The sequence below is a fragment of the Cebidichthys violaceus genome, unplaced genomic scaffold (assembly GCF_023349555.1).
Source record: "Cebidichthys violaceus isolate CVI_PGR_0920_01 unplaced genomic scaffold, fCebVio1.0.p SCAF_1, whole genome shotgun sequence".
Lineage (NCBI taxonomy): Eukaryota > Metazoa > Chordata > Actinopteri > Perciformes > Stichaeidae > Cebidichthys > Cebidichthys violaceus.
This window is the reverse complement of record NW_027176262.1, coordinates 23,732,131-23,751,213: the sequence shown is the minus strand read 5'-3', so window position 1 is coordinate 23,751,213 and position 19,083 is coordinate 23,732,131. Positions and strand designations below refer to the sequence as shown.

Genomic DNA, 19,083 nt, shown 5'->3' with positions numbered 1-19,083 from the left:
CATCCATCACATTACGAGGTGCCGCATCAATCATTAACAAGTAGCCCCCTGTTGAAAGGATGACGGACAGCTTGACAAATAAGTTAAGATGAAGTGGGACAAGGTGATGCTGGCCTTTTTTTTTTTTTTTTACTTTTCAGCCAATTTATTTGAGCAACAACAATAAAAAAATAAAAAAAATATCCAAATGCAGGCAATGAAATGATCCTGAATATAAATTGCCATGATTCTAAGAGGAAGGGAAAAATGGATAATGGCTCCTCTCTCAGAGAGCTTTAAATTCCACTAAACTGAACTGTTAGAGCAAATTTGCAGACGTTTCCAGAGAGAGAGAGAGAGAGAGAGAGAGAGAGAGAGAGAGAGAGAGAGAGAGAGAGAGAGAGAGAGGGAGTCTGAAGTGCTCTGGCACAGATGAAACTTAAGACTTCTCTCATGGGTGGCCAGCTCTTCTTAGACAAATTCCAGTGATTTTTTTTTTTTTGTACTCACCCAGGTGTAAGGGATGCATAATCTGATAATCTAGCAGTCCTGAAGAAACCTTTGAGGGATTTTTAACTGAAGGTACAGAGAAGGACTGGAGTCGTTCATCCAGAATAGGACTATTCCCCCTTTTGACATTTAGCTGTCTTTACTCTGACTTAAGTTTGCACGAAGACCAAAAGCCTCAAATGTGTTGGTCCTCAGTCAGCACACCTAAGACCTGCACCTACTTGTATTTGTACCTGATGAGTTGTGTAATCAAGTGCAAAACAGACATAAGACATTAGTCTTTAAAGGGCAGCGTATCAAAGGACTGTGCATAATGTGAAAGGAGTCAGAGAATCATTACACAACTCTGCAGTTTCCCAGTGCTCTCCGTTTGGCATCCTTCAGTTAATTGGTTTCTACAGCCTTATCTTTGCTGGTTCACGCTCTCATCGGCATCGTTTTCCTTTGCAGCAAGCAGGCTCTTTTCAGAAAACACTTCTGACAAACCCACTGTACATCACCTGACCAGCACTAAACGGCAGATCCACTAGTGACCCGCTAGTTAACTGAGTTGAGACCAAAAACAGTGTTTGTTAGACTCATATTCATCAGGTTTACAGATGAATGTGACCAAAGGTTTGAGCAAACGTCGCTCAAACAGGAGTAAATACTGTATATTTCTAGCCGTGGATTAATGCACATTTGGGGGGATAAGAGGTATTTACGTTTTATGTATTTATGTATTTATGTATGTGGGACCGACACAAAATAAATGACAGATTGGTGTGTTCATTGAGAAATAAGCTGCACCGACAATGCTTGGATTAGTTTACAATTATAAAACAGATATGTAATGACAGCAGGCTGACCATTTAAGGGTTTTATGTACAATTGTTGCTGTTATTTCACAATATAGTTAATGTTACTGAGCCCATTTATAATCATGTCGAATCAGAGTTTGTATATTTATGACATTTGGTGTCTCATGTAAAAAAAATGAAGTTGTCAAAATGCATTTTAGGGGCATTAAATGTAGTTTAAGTTGACTAAATTCTGAATGTATTGCTCAGTTGAACAATCATCGGCGCTTTGCCTCAAATGTCCCTGCTCATTTTGGCAATCAGAGTTCCTGATGGAGAGCCAAGAAGCTTGTCAAATCCACAAATTGAAATACTTTTTGAAAAAAGTATTTTGTTAGTGATTTTAAAACGAACTCGAACTTTTCACACTTACATAAGAATGTACTTTCACAACTGTAATTCCAGTATTTGCATTTGACTGAACTGAACTCACTAGGATCTGATTGGCTCTAAATTTACTCTACAGCCCTGAAAATCATACAAATCAAGATTTACTCCACAGCAACTGATTCATTGTTCGAGATGAATGCTAATCAGAGGCTCAAGCTCTGACGTTGACGCATCACACACGTCAAGCTACATGCTCCTGCTGTTATACGGTCACCTTATTGAACACTAACGCTGGCTCCAGCTCAGCGAATTGTATATGACAGCGTCTTCTCATCCACATAACTCAGCCAGAAAGTAAATAACCGGATTTCCTAATATTGTCTAAGTATTCCCTGAAACACGTATCAGGACGTGGCACAGAAGCGCCTCTTCTTCTGCCTCGTCTGATATGATTTGTACGTGACGTTACACTTTGCCCACCGCTTCACCGTCTTATTACAGAAGGTTAATGGAACAGCTGGACCTTCCAGCGACTTTGCCTGCTCAGCAGTCCAGCAGAGTCTACCTTTGTTAAGTTCTCCACAGTTACCTGCTTTGAACTCATCCCAGCTATATTTATTATTATTTATTTGGCACATTAGCACATCATCAGCCCTACGGCATCAACCTGCACTGTTTATTCAAAGTCATCACATTCTGAGAGTCTTCATGTTCATACGCCAGCCCAAAATTACAGCTGATCCATCATTTTTCTTCATGATTGTACTGTCTACTAAACCTAATGTATAGCCCACAGACAGACTCATATGCATATTAATTAGAATGGAAATGACAGGACAATTATTCTTTCAGCTGAGGACAAAAACCGGCCAAAATGTTCAGCCCTCACAGACAGAGATTTCATGTTTTTGTGCAGATTATAGTCTGAAATAAATAGAGTTTTGATCGCAGCTATACACAGGCTGACAACAAAGATGTATCACAACACGAGGAGGCTTTAAATATGGTAATATACAAGGAAATATGCACCGTCCAGAGCAACATACTGCAATAATGGGCATAACAAATTTCTAGTAGCTCTTCACTCCGGTTCCCCCAAGGCTATTACCGTTATAGAGAGCAAAGCAGCTGGATGCAAAGGTTAATGTCCTCACCATTAGAGAGCGACAGAGCATGCATTTATCCCTGTTGGTTTAATTAAATTACAGCGAACTCATAAAGGGGGGGATTTATCCCGAACATACAGTTACTGCAGTCCTAATGGAGCGCTACCTTCCAGCTCGGCTGATTTATCCCCCTCACGTTTCAAAGTGGGTCGTCTGGTCGTGGAGTTTGCCACGGCCCACTTAACAATACAGGAGCTCGTAATTAGATCGTCTGTCAAGCCAGCTGATTGCTTTGCTCGTTATTTTCATGACGTACAGGAGGATACATCTCGCTTATCGATGGGTCACTCAGAAGATCATCAACCTTGCCTTCACGTAAACTGGACGTGTGGGCAGCTCAGGAAGCTGACATGAAGAGAAATAAGTTGTAACTTGTTAGAGATGCAGCTGAACTCTTCCCGGTTGACTGAACGCTTCCACGGTAGTGTTTTTGAATGTTTCTGGGTGGTAAACTTTCCACACAATGTATTAATTAATGGAACCGTGGAAAGAGTTACTTGAAAAATCACAAGCCTTCAAAAACACAAGATGAATAAAAATGGTGATTAGACACCCTCTAGTGGAGGGTCATTACAAAAACATCAGTCCGCAGACGCCGACGGATCCTCTGTGCTTCCAAAGCCGAGCACATCAGACCTCCAACTGACGGGAGCTCCTGAAAGTGAACATTTGAAAGACACTATTCATATTGAACAGCTCCACTTTTTGTACGATCTACATTCCTCCAGTTGTAAAACAGCACAGTGCGCTTGTGTGCCAGTTATACTCAGTTTGATGAATTAATCTGTTTCATTCCCTTTTAAATTTCCGAGACTGCACCGAAGACAACCAGAGCCGTCTAGTGTGTCAGGCATCGTTTGAGATGGACGGTGAAATGCACTCCAACGCAGGATGGTGTGCTCTCCACTGAAGGCGATCGTCTGCTGGTGGAAGACACAACCTCTTGTTTCATACGTTGTGATCTTTAATAGTAAGAATAACGCGTGCGGGACATGGGAACACGGCACAAACATACACGGCAGCAGGCCTTCACTTTGTGGGAATATACAAAGGTTTGCCACAGTGGATTATACATCATTACAAGTATTACAGCTTAATAAATCCCCCTGATATAATGCAGGCTTGAATGCATCATTTAAACAATCAAATAAACAACTCAACGAACCCTCTCACTCTCTTGGTGTGGTTGCCTTTCATGTGATACCTTGCAAACTAATTTTGCATCTAGAACTTAATGAATGTGCTTCTACATATAACATTCATCGTTCTTTCTTTCTTTGACCCCGTAAGTTAAAGGAATACTTTGAACATTCTGGAGTATATTCCTATTCACTGTCCTGTCGGGAGTTAGATGAGAAGATCTCTGTCACTCTCATGTATGCACTTCCAAGAGAAAATCCAAAAAGTTAAAGTATTCCTCTCAGATGACAAGTGACTGTCTTTCTTTCTTTCCTTTTTACCATCATGATAGGTGCATTATTCAGACGTCAGCCTGCCTGACGGCTAACGGCTAAGAAGGACTGGAAGGAAACATAAAGTGCTCCAATCAATAGTTGGATTCGGTGCAGCGTAGAGTCCTGCATGCAGACGTTATGCACCTCCACCAGTAGGTGAATGTCACCGCGTCATTCAGGCCGTGTTGACCTCTGTGCATCAGCGCTAAGGGTTCGCCGCTAGCGCCAACGATTCAGTTTTCCATAAAAAGATGGCGCCATCAAAACGGCTCCCACGCCTATCACCACGACGACGGCCACGGCGATTCCCAGGCCAACAGACGCGCCCTCGCCGTCAGACCGGCCGCCAGACAGCGCTGTGCACAAATGAGAATGACATTATGGGATGCCCTATTCCAGCACACAACAGAATACATTATTGACTTGCTGCAACAACAAACAAAAAAAAAAGCTTTTCTTTTCTGGAGGAATGTAATTAGTAAAAGGCTGCTGTCACGGCAGTCAAGTTAATACATAACACACTTAGCCTCTTCTTTGGAGGCAATGGCTGCTAGAATGACAGGGAGAGTCAGTGTCTTGTTATGCAGGGATTCTTATATTCGACAAAATACTGGAAAAATTAATTAAATTACAGAGGGAAGGGAAGTCAGAATGTTAAGATGCGGACCGGAGTCAAACTATTTGTTTCTACGCTAACCTTTATTTAACTAAATCACGTTTTACATTTCAGTTCATGTTTGTGATGTAGCCTAATAGACGCAGCATGTTGTTGTATGATATATATGTTATAATATTCTTTGTAAAGAAAGTATCTGACAACGTGGCTCGTTCACTTTCTTGAGATAGATCAACAGATGAGCTAAACAGGAAGCTGCAGCCAGCCGCTTAGTCTAGCTTAGCATAACATCTGGAAGCAAAGGGGAAAGAGCTGGACTACTTTGGACAGAGACGTCCAAAGCAGAGAAAATATCCATCCATCAGCGCCTCTGAAGCGTACTACTTAACATGTAACATCGTCTCTGTTTAATCCATAAAGAACAGAAAACAATCAGCTCTGGGAGCAGTAACGTCCTGCTAACCTCGGGGGGAAAACAAGTCACCAGGAATACATCTTTCACTTTGTTTCTTTGCTTTAGACCGAGGTGGATTTGGCTTCCAGTCTTTATGCTAAGCTATCTGGCTGCAGGCTGTAGCTTTAGTGTCCACTCTTGAGAGTGGCATCGATCTTCTCATGTATGTCTCAGCGAGAAGGCTCATTAGTGCATTTCCCAAACTATTCTTTTGATTGTGCATATCACAATGTCTCCATGTTCGACTTGTTTACTCGATTTCTGTGACAGATCCAAAATCTAGTGCTGATATTACAGTGTGCAGATCTTGAACTGCTCACATGTACACACAGAAAAGACACTCGTGGGACATACAGTTGTCTGTCTTGGTCTTTATGGCCACTGTGAGCACAGAGGGCACAGAGGGACAGCCGTGGTCTCCACACTCCTCGTCCTCCTGCTGCATTGCTGTGGATCAAACCGAACGGAGACACAAGAGCTCGTGATCCGGCTGGAATTGGAGATGTCTTGCTTGAAATGCATGCAGTGCCTTCCCACCTTGAAGGTGCTGCAGGTGCTGCGCTGGCAGAGTCGAGCGATGCAGTGCAGATAGTAGGTGGAGATGGTCTCATTCTGCTGCTCGATGAAGCGGAAAGCCGGGAAGTAGAAGCGGGCCTTTTGGCTATCCCCGTTCTCTAGCATGGTGGTGAGCTGCTCTATGGAGCACCTTTCAATAAAAGGCGTACCTCACGAGGGCCCCATTTCACACAGCACACCGATGCATACAGGCAGCGAGATAGAAGTACCGCAAGGCAAAATCAAAACAAGGGCCCCCTGTGGATATAGAGATATATATCTATATGTGTAAAAGTTTGAATTTAAACTGCTGGACCGAGAGATAGAAGCTATTATAAAGCCTTGAAGGACTGCAAGATATGAACTAATTACAAAAAAAAGTGGGAAGCTTACACTTTTTCTTAAAATTATATGTTTCAAAGTTTCTTTTTCTGACTTACGAGACAAACAGATTAAAGACGGTGGCGTCGGAGGGCTGCAGCGGTCCAGAAGAACAAAGTACCTGTGGAGACACACGATGAGGTCCCCGTCACCGAGTCAGAGACTCCAGGTCACAGGTCACATCCTCAAATTCACAATCTATCGAGACATGGTCACGTGGTTGGAGACAAGGAGAGATGGAAAATGTCTTTTAATCCAGACATCCACCCGGGTTTCTATGAATGCAGCAACCCATGACCGACATCTAGGACTTGTATTGATCGACCTTCATATTTAAGTTCGAGGTCCAGGTCTGAACCAGACCTGGACCTCAAAAAAGCTGCAGGTGTCTTGTAATGTTAATGGTTCTTACTGTGATGTCAAGTTTGATGCAACCACCTGATGTTTGTTCTCAGCTCAATGCCCAGAGGTGGCAAGACAAGGGGCGTGGTGTAATTTATATCCTGGCAAAGGAAGGGAATATAAAAACGCCGCACACTCGCTCACATCAGACCGATGGCTTTGTGTCGGTGCCAGGCTTAAATGAAGACACGAGCGGTGTGTGGGGAAGGTGTAGATTTAGCACCTGATACAAAGCCATGCTGAGGGTGCTGATGAAGCTGCCATTGTTGTCCTTCATAGCGATGTAGGAGGATGACCTACGAGGAACAAAAGAATGAGGTCACCCTTGGCACACAAGTGAAATGTTATTTTTTAACCCACATACTATGACTGTATACTTACACGTCCACCTCGGTGTTGTTGATGACATACTCCAGTGGATAAGCGCATGAAAATAGGTACTCGAGCTCTGCGTTGTAGGTGATCCTCCCGGCGGTGGGGTCCGAGGATCGGACCGCCCCGCTGACGTTGACCGTCTGGATGTTGGAGAAGTCGGAGAATGTTCCCGAGCCTGGCGCCCTCCTGGTCTGAGGAATTATTTAATGGAAGCAATGATTATTTCAGAAATGCTTAAAAATATATGTCGGCCAACGTCTCAGGCGCAGCAGGCGGCAGTGATGAAATCACAGAAAGGAAGCGGAACAACTCTCTCATTCTCTTCAGAGGAGGAGAGTTGTGGGATTGCATGTGTCTCTGTTATATTAAGTCAAAAAGCAGTCTGGAATTCTCTTGTTTCAACCCTCGTTTCATGTCTTCTTATCTGGCTCAAAACTCAGCACTCAGATACCCTTTCAGCTTCCTAGATCTGCTCTAGCTCTCCTCAGCTAGAGGTTAACACATTTCACCACCACCACCACGACATGAAATCAGGACGCTTTATTGACGCAATACTCGCCAAGAAGTTGCTCCCGCAGGCGTCTCCCTCTCTGACGGGGAAGCTGAATCTCACCACAGGAGGGTCCACCGAGGCGTCCGGCGTCCCCCGACAGTCCACATTGTCCCGGATGCCGTTGAGGATCAGTGAGCTCCAGTTGTAGCCGGTGTAGACGGCCGGGCAGATTTCAATCGCCAGGCCGATGGCAGATGTGCCACACACCACAGTAGTATCGGTGTATTCTGATTGGCGAGAAGACGACATTGTTATCTAAAGGCACCGAGTTGAAAAGAATCCAAACTGCTGTTCAGCACCTTTGTTCTGAAAAATGATTGTGTTACAGGTGGACCAATTTTATATAAAATCTATTTCACATTAAAAATCATTAAAATTGCAAATACATGTCCTATGTAAACAATTACCAGTGCAATTAAAAGTCTTTCGAGTGTGTTAGTTTAGTATAAGGCGTGAACTGAAGTCAATACGGCCTCCCTAGCTGGGCTAAAATCGATTCAGTCCAAAGCACACGATGAAGATCGAAGGTCACGCTAATCTTACCGGGTCGTCTGGCGAACGCTCCGCGCTCAGATGTGTTGAGCGCCTCTCGGCCCGCAACACTCAGGGAGGTCAGGACGAGGAGGCTGAACGAAGCCACCTCACTGCTCTGCTGAAGCAAACACACAGATGTCACCAGAACCTCCTGATGAATCCAGCACAGTGCAGAAGTCCAGAGAGAGCCATCCAAACAATATGGGTCCACATCAAGACGCTTAGTCCTGTCAGTCAAGGACACTTTGTTGGCCTCTTGGATCTTACCTCCTCGGCCTCTCTTCTGGTTCAGGATAAGAACCAGTGTTTTATCCGTGGAGAGCATCGCCGTCGTTCGGTCACAGCGCTGTTTTAGGATTGGATGGAAACGGGGTCACTGGTGCTTTGGTGGGGCTGCCTCAGTTTTGCGTAAACACTTTTTTTTTGTCGTCCTCTCCTCGAGGCAAATGATGAAACTCAACACAGTCCAACTCAAAGCTACACGCTTCAACAATGTCCACATGTAGCTTTGTGCCTTTGTGTGTGAAACGCAGCCCCCTCTTCCTGCTAATATGAAACATAACTAAATAAGTATGTATGGTTTCTCCTCACCCGGGGCCTCATAGAGGACAGAGGACCTGTATGGTGGTTCAGTGTGACAGTTTGACACAATACACCTTTCATATGACGGCTTTTGGTGCTCATGATCTCGTGACACGTCATCATAAACAAACAAAGTTAGTCAGACTGACTCACATTTATCATGTTTAAGCCTTGTGAACGTCTTTATGCATTCAAAATTAAAATGAGAATAGTGTTGAGGTTTGAAGGACAGTTGGAAACCTGATCTCGTCACATGAGCCACCTGGGAAGAGAACGCTCCGATCGGGGTCAAGGTGGAGGATGGGCGTCCTCCTCAGTGTGAAGCCACACTATCAAATACGAGACACGTCGTTATTGTCACCAGTCGACACTCGTTTATTCATTCCACGAGTCCTTCTGTCCTCTCGTCCACACACACACACACACACACACACACACACACACACCCTCATATACATTCCTCACGCAGGTCTTTAAAGAATATGTTTTCTCTGCTCTTGACTCTCCTGGACTTGGCTTCGGCATTCAAAGCCAAATCTCAGCCTCATTTCCATTTTGGGAGGCGGAATCAATTATCGCCGGTAGTAAATTGAGAGGGGAGGAATGATAGCGGTTATTCCTCTCCTTTCACTTATCTGTGGCCATTGTGGACACTGAACACATCACAAAATGGCTGTTGAAATGAAGGATTAGAGCGATAAAGAACAGTGAAGGCAGCGGAGCTGTGTGGGTCACAAGAACCGCCGCAGAGTCAGACACGCGAGATGCAACAGACATTTATATATAGGTCATCGTAAAAAGGAAAATCAATCCGGCAGAAATTGAAAGACTAATTCTGGCAGTTCGTCAAATGAGCCCTGGCATTGTTTGGTATTTTGACATTTGAAAAACGTTCACAAATATGTGTCAATAAGAGGAATAAGTAAACATGGTCGGAGTCAGATAAATATGTATTTATTGCTCACAATACAAACGTGTGTCATCAGGCGGCCATTAGGAGACGTTGTGTTTACTGATATTGTAAAGACTGGTCAACGTTGTGCATACAAGTAAATGTATTGTTATGTTGATATTAAGCATTGCATGTGGTTGCTGTCATGTGAAATCTCCAAAACATCACATTTAAGTTGCTTTTTTTTTTTGTACCTGTAAAGTACATATTTGTATTTTTTTGGTCAGATATGAGCACACTGTATTTACTGTCATATTCACCTGCCTCATGAATATAAAGCAGCTCGTTGCATTGATCATCCCGTATCTATTCCAGCACCCTTTGCTCTCTGGAGAGGTTATCTGCACATCGTATGGAAACGTTAATATTCAACCCATGTCCAGCTTTGTTGTACTACTTTTTAGCTGCTTGTCTATTTCTGTTGTTTTAAATGTATGTATTAAGATAAAAGCATGTCGAGATGCACCATCTAATGTTGACAGGGGTGAGTGAATAAATACAGAATAGAAATACGACTATCGATACGGCAACGTACAGACAAAAAAAAACAGATGGAAAAACGACAAAAAAGATTTCTATGAAACAAAACAAAAGAGTAAAACTGTAATCGCAGACTTCAGCGCGCCGCCTGAGGCGTCTTTGTTATGCAGGTCAGTTCAGTTCACACTGGAATCTGATGTTAGCCACATTTTTAAAGAATATGATCAAATTTGTCGAAATGAGTCATTTTCATCAAACACAACTTTTATTACGACATCTAAAAATGATCTTTAACGAGTGTAAATCTTCTGCAAATACTGTGATCGACAAAATAATAGATGACAATGAATAACAAGAATAATGAGGTACTGAAGGCAATAAATACACAACACCTACAACAATACAACATGCACATTTAATAATGCGTTTACAAAGAGAAGCACACACGTACACTCTGTTCAGTTCACCCAACATGTGAAAACATTCTGCATCTGTGGTCAATATACCAGGACGTCATTATTTACAGATGTTCGCTCATTTAAAGGTGGCGTTCCAAACACCTGAGGCTGTGGTTGTTGGGAGGCGGGACTTCTGCCGGAGGCGGAGTGACAGCAGGAAGAAGCCCACACTGACCCCACCCAGGATGACCACGCCTGATATCAGCGCACTGGTCACCTGGTTTATTGGATGGGTGGGGTCTCCAGACGCTGGCGGAGCGGAGGAAAGCAGAAACGTAAAACAGACATGTTCTTTGACCAGAGCTTAACATGATCTAAGTGTGTCTCTTGTTGTTGTTGCCTTAAATCATCATGTTCCAGTATCTTTACACCCTTCGGGACTTAGTCACACATGATATTTTGAACCTTTCTCTGTTTTGTATCATTGCAGAAGGGAGCTTACCAAGTTGGGAGTTGTTGACGGGAGTTTCATCTGAAAACAAATATTTAAAATAGTTTTTATTACAATATTTAGCAGATATTTCAATCTTTAAATCGTTGCTGTCTTGCTTGGAGCTAGATAAGAAGGTTGATACCTCTCTCGTAATTGTCTGGTTAAATATGAAGTTTAGCTTAGCTTAGCGTAAAAAACTGGAAACAAGGAAAACAGTTTGCCTGGTTCTGTCCAGAGGTAAGAAAAGCTTTAGCTGGCAGGGAGAGAAGGCGTCAACAAACACATCCAACAAAGGACGTCGGCGTTAGAAGCACTTTAAATTGTTGCTGAGGCGGCCTTGTGCTGCTCAGAGGCCGTGGTCACGCAGCGTACTTCTGTGACATCACATTGGGTTTCTACAAGCTGCAAAGAAAACCAATGTGGAAAAAAATGACACGTGGTGTTTGTGGAGGAGGTTGTGTGAGAGAAGGGACCAGGCGATCTTAAAATGACCAACAGCTAACAACACCTCTGACAAAAGCAAAGTGGTTGATATGTGAGCTTCACAGGGTCCCGGACATTGTTGCCTTTGAGACCTGTTTCCAGTCTTACGCTGTCTTGCAGAGAGTTTGATAAAAAGATCGATACCACTCTCATGTCTGTCCGTTAAATATGAAAACCACTCACCGCTTAGCTTAGCTTAGCATAAAGACTGGCTTTGTTAAAGGTAACGGAATCCACCGACCGATCCCTCTAAAGCTCGCTAATAAACACAATATGACATTTATTTTAATGAACAAACAAGATACAACAAGTTAATAAGTGAGGCTTTAGTGAGCATTCACTGACTTAATTGGCTGCTGGCAGTAACTTCGTATTTAACAGTAAGTGGTATCAGTCTCCTTATCTAACTCAACAAGAAAGCCAATAAGCCTTTTTTCCCCCAAAATGTCAAACTATTCCTTTCAGAGCCAGTTTATCATTCGTACCACTCCTGGTGATGATTGGTCCAGCTGTGATGACAGCAGTCCCAGATGCCGCCGGTGGGGAATCAAGGCTCTCCTCTCCATCCCGCCTGCGCCTTCGCCCACAAATCTGCCAATCACATCATCAGATTTCAGTCCTCATTGGGGTCACGAGTAAGAAAACTGTGGCTCGGTGATTTGAACCCTCACCGGCATGAGCATTATGCAGTCATCCGCCCGGCAAAGCTTGGTGACGCAGTGCAGGAACACGGTGGACATTTTCTGGTGTCTGTGTTTAACAAAACGGAAAACCTCGAAGGAAAAGCGGCCCGACTGACTCTTTCCATTTTCGAAAACCGTCGTCTGTGGGTCTTTGTAGCAGCTGTGTCAAAAGAGAGCAACTTACGTATACACATGCATGTACATGCGCACACTGACAATGACAGATTTGACGTCTAGATTAAGGCTAAAGCAATGATTAAGAAGAAGAAAAAAAACCTTCTTTTGGGATCAGCCCTTTGGAGAGCCTGAATAGACAATGACTCCCTTTTGTGGGTTATCAAGTCATCATCTTGAAAAAAAGAAAAAGCGAGATTACCCAAAGAAAAGGTCATAGCGGAGTTCATCATTAGGATTCCCTGAGGGGGTTGTGTAACAGTAGTCCATCAAGATGTTCCACCTGCAGAGGGACAAAACTGTGAGGCGGGATGGAGGATAGAGATCTGACTGCGCATGGGAAAGCACAGATCTGGGCTTTCTCTGCTGCAGACTGGCGCCTTCACGTAGAATAATAACATAATAGCATAATGAATGAAGGCAAACCATAGAAAAAAAAGGACTGAATCCGTAAAAGAAATATGGTGGGAAAGATGCTGTGATTGACCAAAATATTGTCTCTGCTTTACTGAAGTTGCTCTGGTAATGGAACAGGCTGCATGAGCAATATTCAAGGTCTGAAAATTAGAAGAAAATAAGGAATGAAAAACACAATCATTTCTTGTACCGTTTGTCTAAGTTCGTGGCCTTCACAGCAGCAAATACTCTGGTTTTCAGAGCCAGTCCAGCCATTGGAATGGAGAGAGGTTGATTGTATGTTGAATCCTGTGCAGAAAAACAAAGAATAAAAAGGATAGTTTCTCCACTCAATACAAGAAATGAGACAATTGGAATAAACAAAAAGGGCTTAGTCTTGAGATAATGAGCATGACAATTGCAAGGCTGGCAATATTCCAAGGTTGGATTTTCCATATTTTTGTTATTGCCAATTAATTTCTTTGAAAACAGCAAAAACCAACAGCGTGTTAATCCGTCTCTCGTTACGTTCGAACGTTGCCAACGTTTGTTTCTGTGTAACTCTTTAAAAGGTGCAAATTCCCAATTTGCACAAACGTGGAGTTAATAATTATATAAAAATAATAATATAATTCCCTAAAACAGCTGGGCTCAAACAGAAAAAAGTGCATTATATGATGGTGAGATTGAGTCTAAATAAACCACTGTGCCCATGTTCATTGTTCATTGTTGGTTGTGATCTTTTCATGGGATTTGTTGAGAAGCAGATCATCTGTGAGGATACATCTAGTGATATGTACTGGCTTACTGTCATATACTTTTTAAACAGTTTACAGATTCATTAAAAGAAAAACATTAACTTGGTTCAAAGATTATGACCAATAACATCCTAATCCAAAATTTCAAAGCGCACGTATTGCAATGGAAATGATTGCATAGAAAAAGCTGAATGCGGCGGCGTACTCACGTTGTACAGAATCATACTCAACGTGCTCACAAATGTACCGTTGCTGTCCTTGACAGATACAGCAGCAGAGGACCTGTGGATGGATTCAAGACATTTATTTCAATGCTTTACGTGACTGAACATTGAGAAGAATGTATGCATGTAAATTAGCATCTAAATCATTAAGGAAATATGCATATTTCAAAAATAAATGGTTCTCAGAATACCATATGACACAAACCCACTCAGGCTTTAAAACCAGACGCTTAATTGTCATTGCAGTTTAGGGGAACAATAAACAAATCTTAATTAATTCCTGATTAAAGGAATAAATCTTCATGTGAAATCCACTGAGTGACTCCTGAGGGTCAAGCTCTCTTTAGGACAGGAATGTTTTTGGTTGCGACTTACGATGCCAGCTGTGAGTTATTGACCAGGTACTCCAGCGGGTAGCTGCAGCTGAACTTATACAACAAACCGGGCAGGTAGCTGATTATAGCTGGCGGGTCAGGGGTGTCGATGTAGCCTGAGACATTCCCAATTTGTACCAGAGACATGTTCCCATAAGCATTGGCCCCATAGGCTGTGCTGACCTGCAGAGAGGAACACCTCAGCCACATCACTTTGCTTTCTCCCAAGTCAATAAACAACCTGGTGAAATGGCTTATTGATTACATTAACACCATGTGCTTGTGTTCGTGCATTCTTTACCACCAGGCTGTTACCGCAGGCCTCCAGAGTGCTGAGACTGATGCTGAACAGGACCGCCGTGGGGAAAGTGTTGTTGTTGATGAAGCCACGGCATTGGGCGTCGGCGTGGCGACCGTTCAGGGCCAGATCTGCGTCGGTGTAGCCGGAGAAGAGCACGGGGCAGAAGTTGATCTTCAAGGTGATGGTCTGAACCCCGCAGTACACACTGATGTCCCGCTCGCCTGGAGGGACAGAAGAAGAAGAAGAAGAAGAACGCTGTCGGACCAGTGGTTTACCGTTCACGCACCAGCAATTGTTGGAAGCAATTACACTGCTCCCAGAATGACTGGAATATTTGCGGATACATTTTTGAGTCCTAAGCGGCTGTCACGTGTTCCTGCACGGGCCAGAACTCCCCCGGTCCTTGTCGCTCGGAGCACTGCTGCCAAGCTACAAGCATTCATCTGAACTCTCAGGAGGAAAACAGTCCCTGAGTAGTTGGTGGGACTGAATCCCAGCAGAAGCTGTAACTTAAATACAGTGGGCTTAGTGAGCCTGAAGTCCAGCTACTGATGTTCACTAAAGAGGGTTGACAATCTGCACTTTCATAGACAAACTTTGTAGGAGAACATTGTCTCAGTATCCTGAAGGGTAAAACAATTGTACTTGAAAGCATTATCAGAAAATGTACTGCAAGTATCAAAAGTAATGTAGTCGTCGTACAGAACTACCTTGTTGATCAGCATAATTTTTAATGCTGTATAGCTACTTCAAGTGGAGAATGAATGATATGATGAATGTATGTAATATAACATGCAGTAGTAGGTAACATAGTTAATCATATGTCATAAGTTTTAAATGCGTCCGTAAACATTGAACAGTTAATACATGCTTTATATCACACTGAAAGCCCTGTTCATGTGTGTAATCCTATCATATGTTATGTTATTAAGCATCCGCTAACTGTGTAAACATCAGATATAGATGTGTTGTAGCAGGAGGTTATATATGTATATACATATATAATAATAATAATAATAATAATAATAGGTATAATTGTTGACAAATATGTACAAAAATCCCTTTGAAAATGATATTACATCTGCCTTATATTTGCTAACAACTACTATCACAGTGCGTTATAAAGTGTTGTAAAACATGCATTAGCGTTGTGCGTGTGTCTCGCTCCTGCAGGCAGAGGACTGTGTGTGTTGGAAAGAGGAAGCACATTGCGTGGTCGTATTCTCACCAGGAAACCTGCTGTGGTAGCTGGCGTCACAGTTGTATCCGTTAAACTGCGTGGAGACCGAGGCGGCGTTACTCATCAGCAGGAAGAAAAAGCACATTCGTGTCATTTCTGCACCTGAGAGAGGTTTGCCCATTGTCATCTTCAGAAGGTCAACATTGCATTAACCACATTACTCAGGTTCGTGTTAAAAAAAAACAGCCCTTAATCTCAAAATTTGATGTTCAAAAACAATGCCCTCAAAAGCCGGTTTGCTTGACTGCTGCCCGCTCTGACCTCGATCAAAGTAGTACAACCTCCTTTCCTCAGGTCCCCTGATCCTTCTTATCCTGCTCCCTCTGCCCCCTTTTAACTCAGGCGCTCATGTTGGCTCAAACCACAATTACCCAACCCCTTTCAATCTGAGGTCACCCCTCTTTCCAGCTCATTTCATCTCCACTTCTCTTTTTTTTTCTGCCCCTGTTTACCTGTTTCCTGCCTTTTCCCAAAGTAATTGGATGGACCCCCTCGTCCTCTGGTATGTGACGAGAGAAGGGTTCAACACCGAGGTACGTGGTTTTTGGTGGCCTGAACTAAACCCGACATCGGCCTTACGCGTATCTCTTTAGTGTGCGCAGATGAGAAAGATAGAGGGACTCATTATCCGAACACTTTGACAAAACCCCCGCTGCAGTGCGGAACATGGGAAACTCCATCAGATATGAATGGCCCGGACAAATCTTTTCACAGCGCCCAGAAACCCGAGCACACTCGGAGGGTTCCCACTCGTCTCTCCTCGGTCTGATCTCCGTCTGTCAGCTCAGACAAACGGTGGGCCTCAGCGGGGGGGGGGCCCAGCCCTTGAATTAAGCTGTCATCGGCTGCTGTTGTGGCCTACATTCACATGAACATAAAAGTCAACTCACGGTCTGATGCAGGGCTGTGTGTGGGTAATTGTGATGCGCAAGGCATCACTTAGAGTAGAGACATTCAGTGGTGTGTACAGCTCCGGCACGGTGTGTTCAGCGGTGCAGACCTGGAACCTAGTGTGCGTTTTATGGTTTGTTACTGCTCCTCGAGATAACACGCTCGCCTCATGCTTCTTCAAGCAAAACTTGTTTTAACGTATTGAACTGGTATTAGAAGAAACAGCTGATCTACACAAAGAGGTGCAAACGGAGATGTTGGAGCCTCAAACAGTAAAAGACCAAAACCGCCTTTCTGACTTCTCAGTACGATCTGTGGCCCTCACTCCAAGCACATTGGTTCCTGCTGAGGACATGCGTCTTTAAAAACAGGTCAAATGTTTGAGTAAAAAATAAAGACCCAGCAGTTTCCTAAAGCGGCTGAGCACTGTAGTTTCCTGTGCAGAGGCCACGTGTGTTTCGGCCGTGTGTGTGACTGTGTGCGCCCGTGACTGAGTGACTGCACACATCTGTTTTTGTCCACTGCTAATCTTGCATTCTGCCGCAGCAAACTGTACACTATACTGTGCATTGGCGGCCAGTTATGGCTGCATGCTCGAGGTCCTCTCGCGGTCGCCGTGACTCGCACTTTCTCAAAACACCTTTTCTTACCTGTTTTATACTGCCATTGACTGCCTGCTGACTCCTCCCTTCGCTAACAGCTAGCAGCTAACAGCTAACAGCTAACAGCTAATGGAACTACCAGTACGCCACTCAAGCTTAGTGAGTTTACCTTTTCTTAGCTTTATTACCTTTTTATAAAGCTTTTTTTCTTAGCTTTTCTGGAGCTTCCCATCACATCGTGTCACACGATCTTCCACTACAGATGGAGCTTCAATGTTTCTTTGCTCTTAACTGTCTTCATTCTCGTATGTTCTCTGAAAACAGATGTAACATTAGACTCATCTGCAGGACCAAGGCTGAATTAAAAAACGAGAGAAAATAGGCATCTTCCCCGAGGCCCCAGGCTGTCTGGATGACAGATACTTTGTGTTAATTTGTTTAATTACAAATGTCTAGGTAATACACACTGGAATACAACACTGGAATGGTGCGGGCCCTTAGGAGGCTCCAGCTTTCGTATTGTTTTTGGTGCTTTTTTAGTCTTTGATGCCTATATGTCAAAACACTGATATCTGAAATTCGGCAAAACTCCAATTACTCTTTTTCAGAGTAAACTCCAAATGCTGGATGCGTTGCCATGCAATTTGGTGCGGACACTCATTGTCTGTGTGAACTTTGGTGATCTCTGACTTTTCAATATGGTCGACACGTGTTCAGTACTGGTGTTTATCTAACAGGACCACAGCCTGACAAATCCGATAGCAACGCAGTGGAGTCAAGGTTGCGCAACTACAATGCTTTGTCCAGATTAGGAAAAGATTGTGGTTAACCACAAATGATCACAAACTAACTGACATGATAACAAATCTGGGGCACTTTGACACTTCACAGTAGAATGCAGGCGTAAATGATAAAATGAATGATGGCTGACTGATGACTTCAGGTTCAGGTTCATGGTCCTGTGCATTTCCAGTTTGCACCTAAAGAAATAAGAACCTCAGCGGAGAGCAAGTGGAAAGTGGAAACAGACTTATCAGGAAGCACACGAAGCACGTGACTAAAGCGTCACTTTAATAACACGATGCCATCGTCAGTGCTATAAGTGTGTGCTTGTGCTTTTCACACTGTGACAAGTCAAAACGTCAGCAGGGAAAAATGCCTATTATTGAGAAATAATGGTTGTTTTTTTGGTGCTCCGGGCGAAATAGTCTTACGGGAAGATTTGGGTGTGTGGGAAGCCCACAGCTCATTTGGCCTGGGGCATCGCTGTGCATCTTTCTGAAAATGTTATATATATATATATATATATATATATATATCTGTGTATGTCTATTAATTAAAAGATAAATAAGAGCACACAGGAACAATACATGCTTGGCTTGTTGTTCTCCTGCGTGTCACTCGCTCATCCTGTTGCCTTGCGTGTCAGAAACAGATCTGGACTTGAAGCCAAACCGTCGCCTCACGGCCCTACAGAGCCCTGAGGAGCACATCTGGCTGCAGGTGTTTGCTCTTCACTGCTGCTGACCTGCCCCTGTGATGAGGCATATAGGGCTGAAATCAAATATGAAACCTTTAACGAGCAGACAAGTGCCATTCAGAGCAAACAGGATCAGATGGCCACATTACACATGACATGAAGACATATGGTGAACCCATTACCATCCTGTCTCTTTTACACATCCCACCCAGCAAATGACCTATTTAGCCAATGTTTAGTCTACTGTTGTGCTTGTGTTTCAGTCACGTGACTTTCTTTAAAATGTAAGGTGAAATCATACACTTGTGGTTGTGTGAAAAACATTTGCACATACACACAAGACAACTATTGTTCATGCATTACATGTTGATTTCATATTTAAACCATCGCAACATCCACTAAGCTCCCTTACTTCATCCCTCAG

At 43.4% G+C, this 19,083-nt stretch overlaps 1 protein-coding gene and 1 pseudogene across 1 annotated transcript; both read right to left on the bottom strand.

The window, feature by feature from the left end:
- Positions 1–4,497: 4,497 nt before the first annotated feature.
- LOC137875364 (zona pellucida-like domain-containing protein 1) lies at positions 4,498–8,473 on the bottom strand (annotated as a pseudogene).
- A 2,223-nt stretch (positions 8,474–10,696) lies between these two features.
- Positions 10,697–15,813, bottom strand: LOC137886594 (zona pellucida-like domain-containing protein 1). Its single transcript, XM_068729152.1, has 10 exons — positions 15,675–15,813; positions 14,447–14,667; positions 14,147–14,328; positions 13,757–13,829; positions 13,001–13,098; positions 12,596–12,676; positions 12,208–12,379; positions 12,022–12,127; positions 11,063–11,092; positions 10,697–10,869 (listed from the first exon to the last, which is right to left on the bottom strand). Exons 1-10 carry the CDS (start codon positions 15,811–15,813, stop codon positions 10,697–10,699), a joined length of 1,275 nt encoding a protein of 424 aa, XP_068585253.1.
- Positions 15,814–19,083: the final 3,270 nt, after the last annotated feature.

What these genes read in the sequence shown, in the direction of transcription:
- LOC137886594 (XM_068729152.1), bottom strand. Translation starts at nt 15,813, where the DNA reads ATGACAATGGGCAAACCTCTCTCAGGTGCAGAAATGACACGAATGTGC. An exon ending in ACTGCATAATGCTCATGCCG is followed by an intron (nt 12,128 to 12,207) that starts GTGAGGGTTCAA and finishes TGTGATTGGCAG; the next exon opens with ATTTGTGGGCGAAGGCGCAG. An exon ending in CGTCAACAACTCCCAACTTG is followed by an intron (nt 10,870 to 11,062) that starts GTAAGCTCCCTT and finishes CCGCTCCGCCAG; the next exon opens with CGTCTGGAGACCCCACCCAT.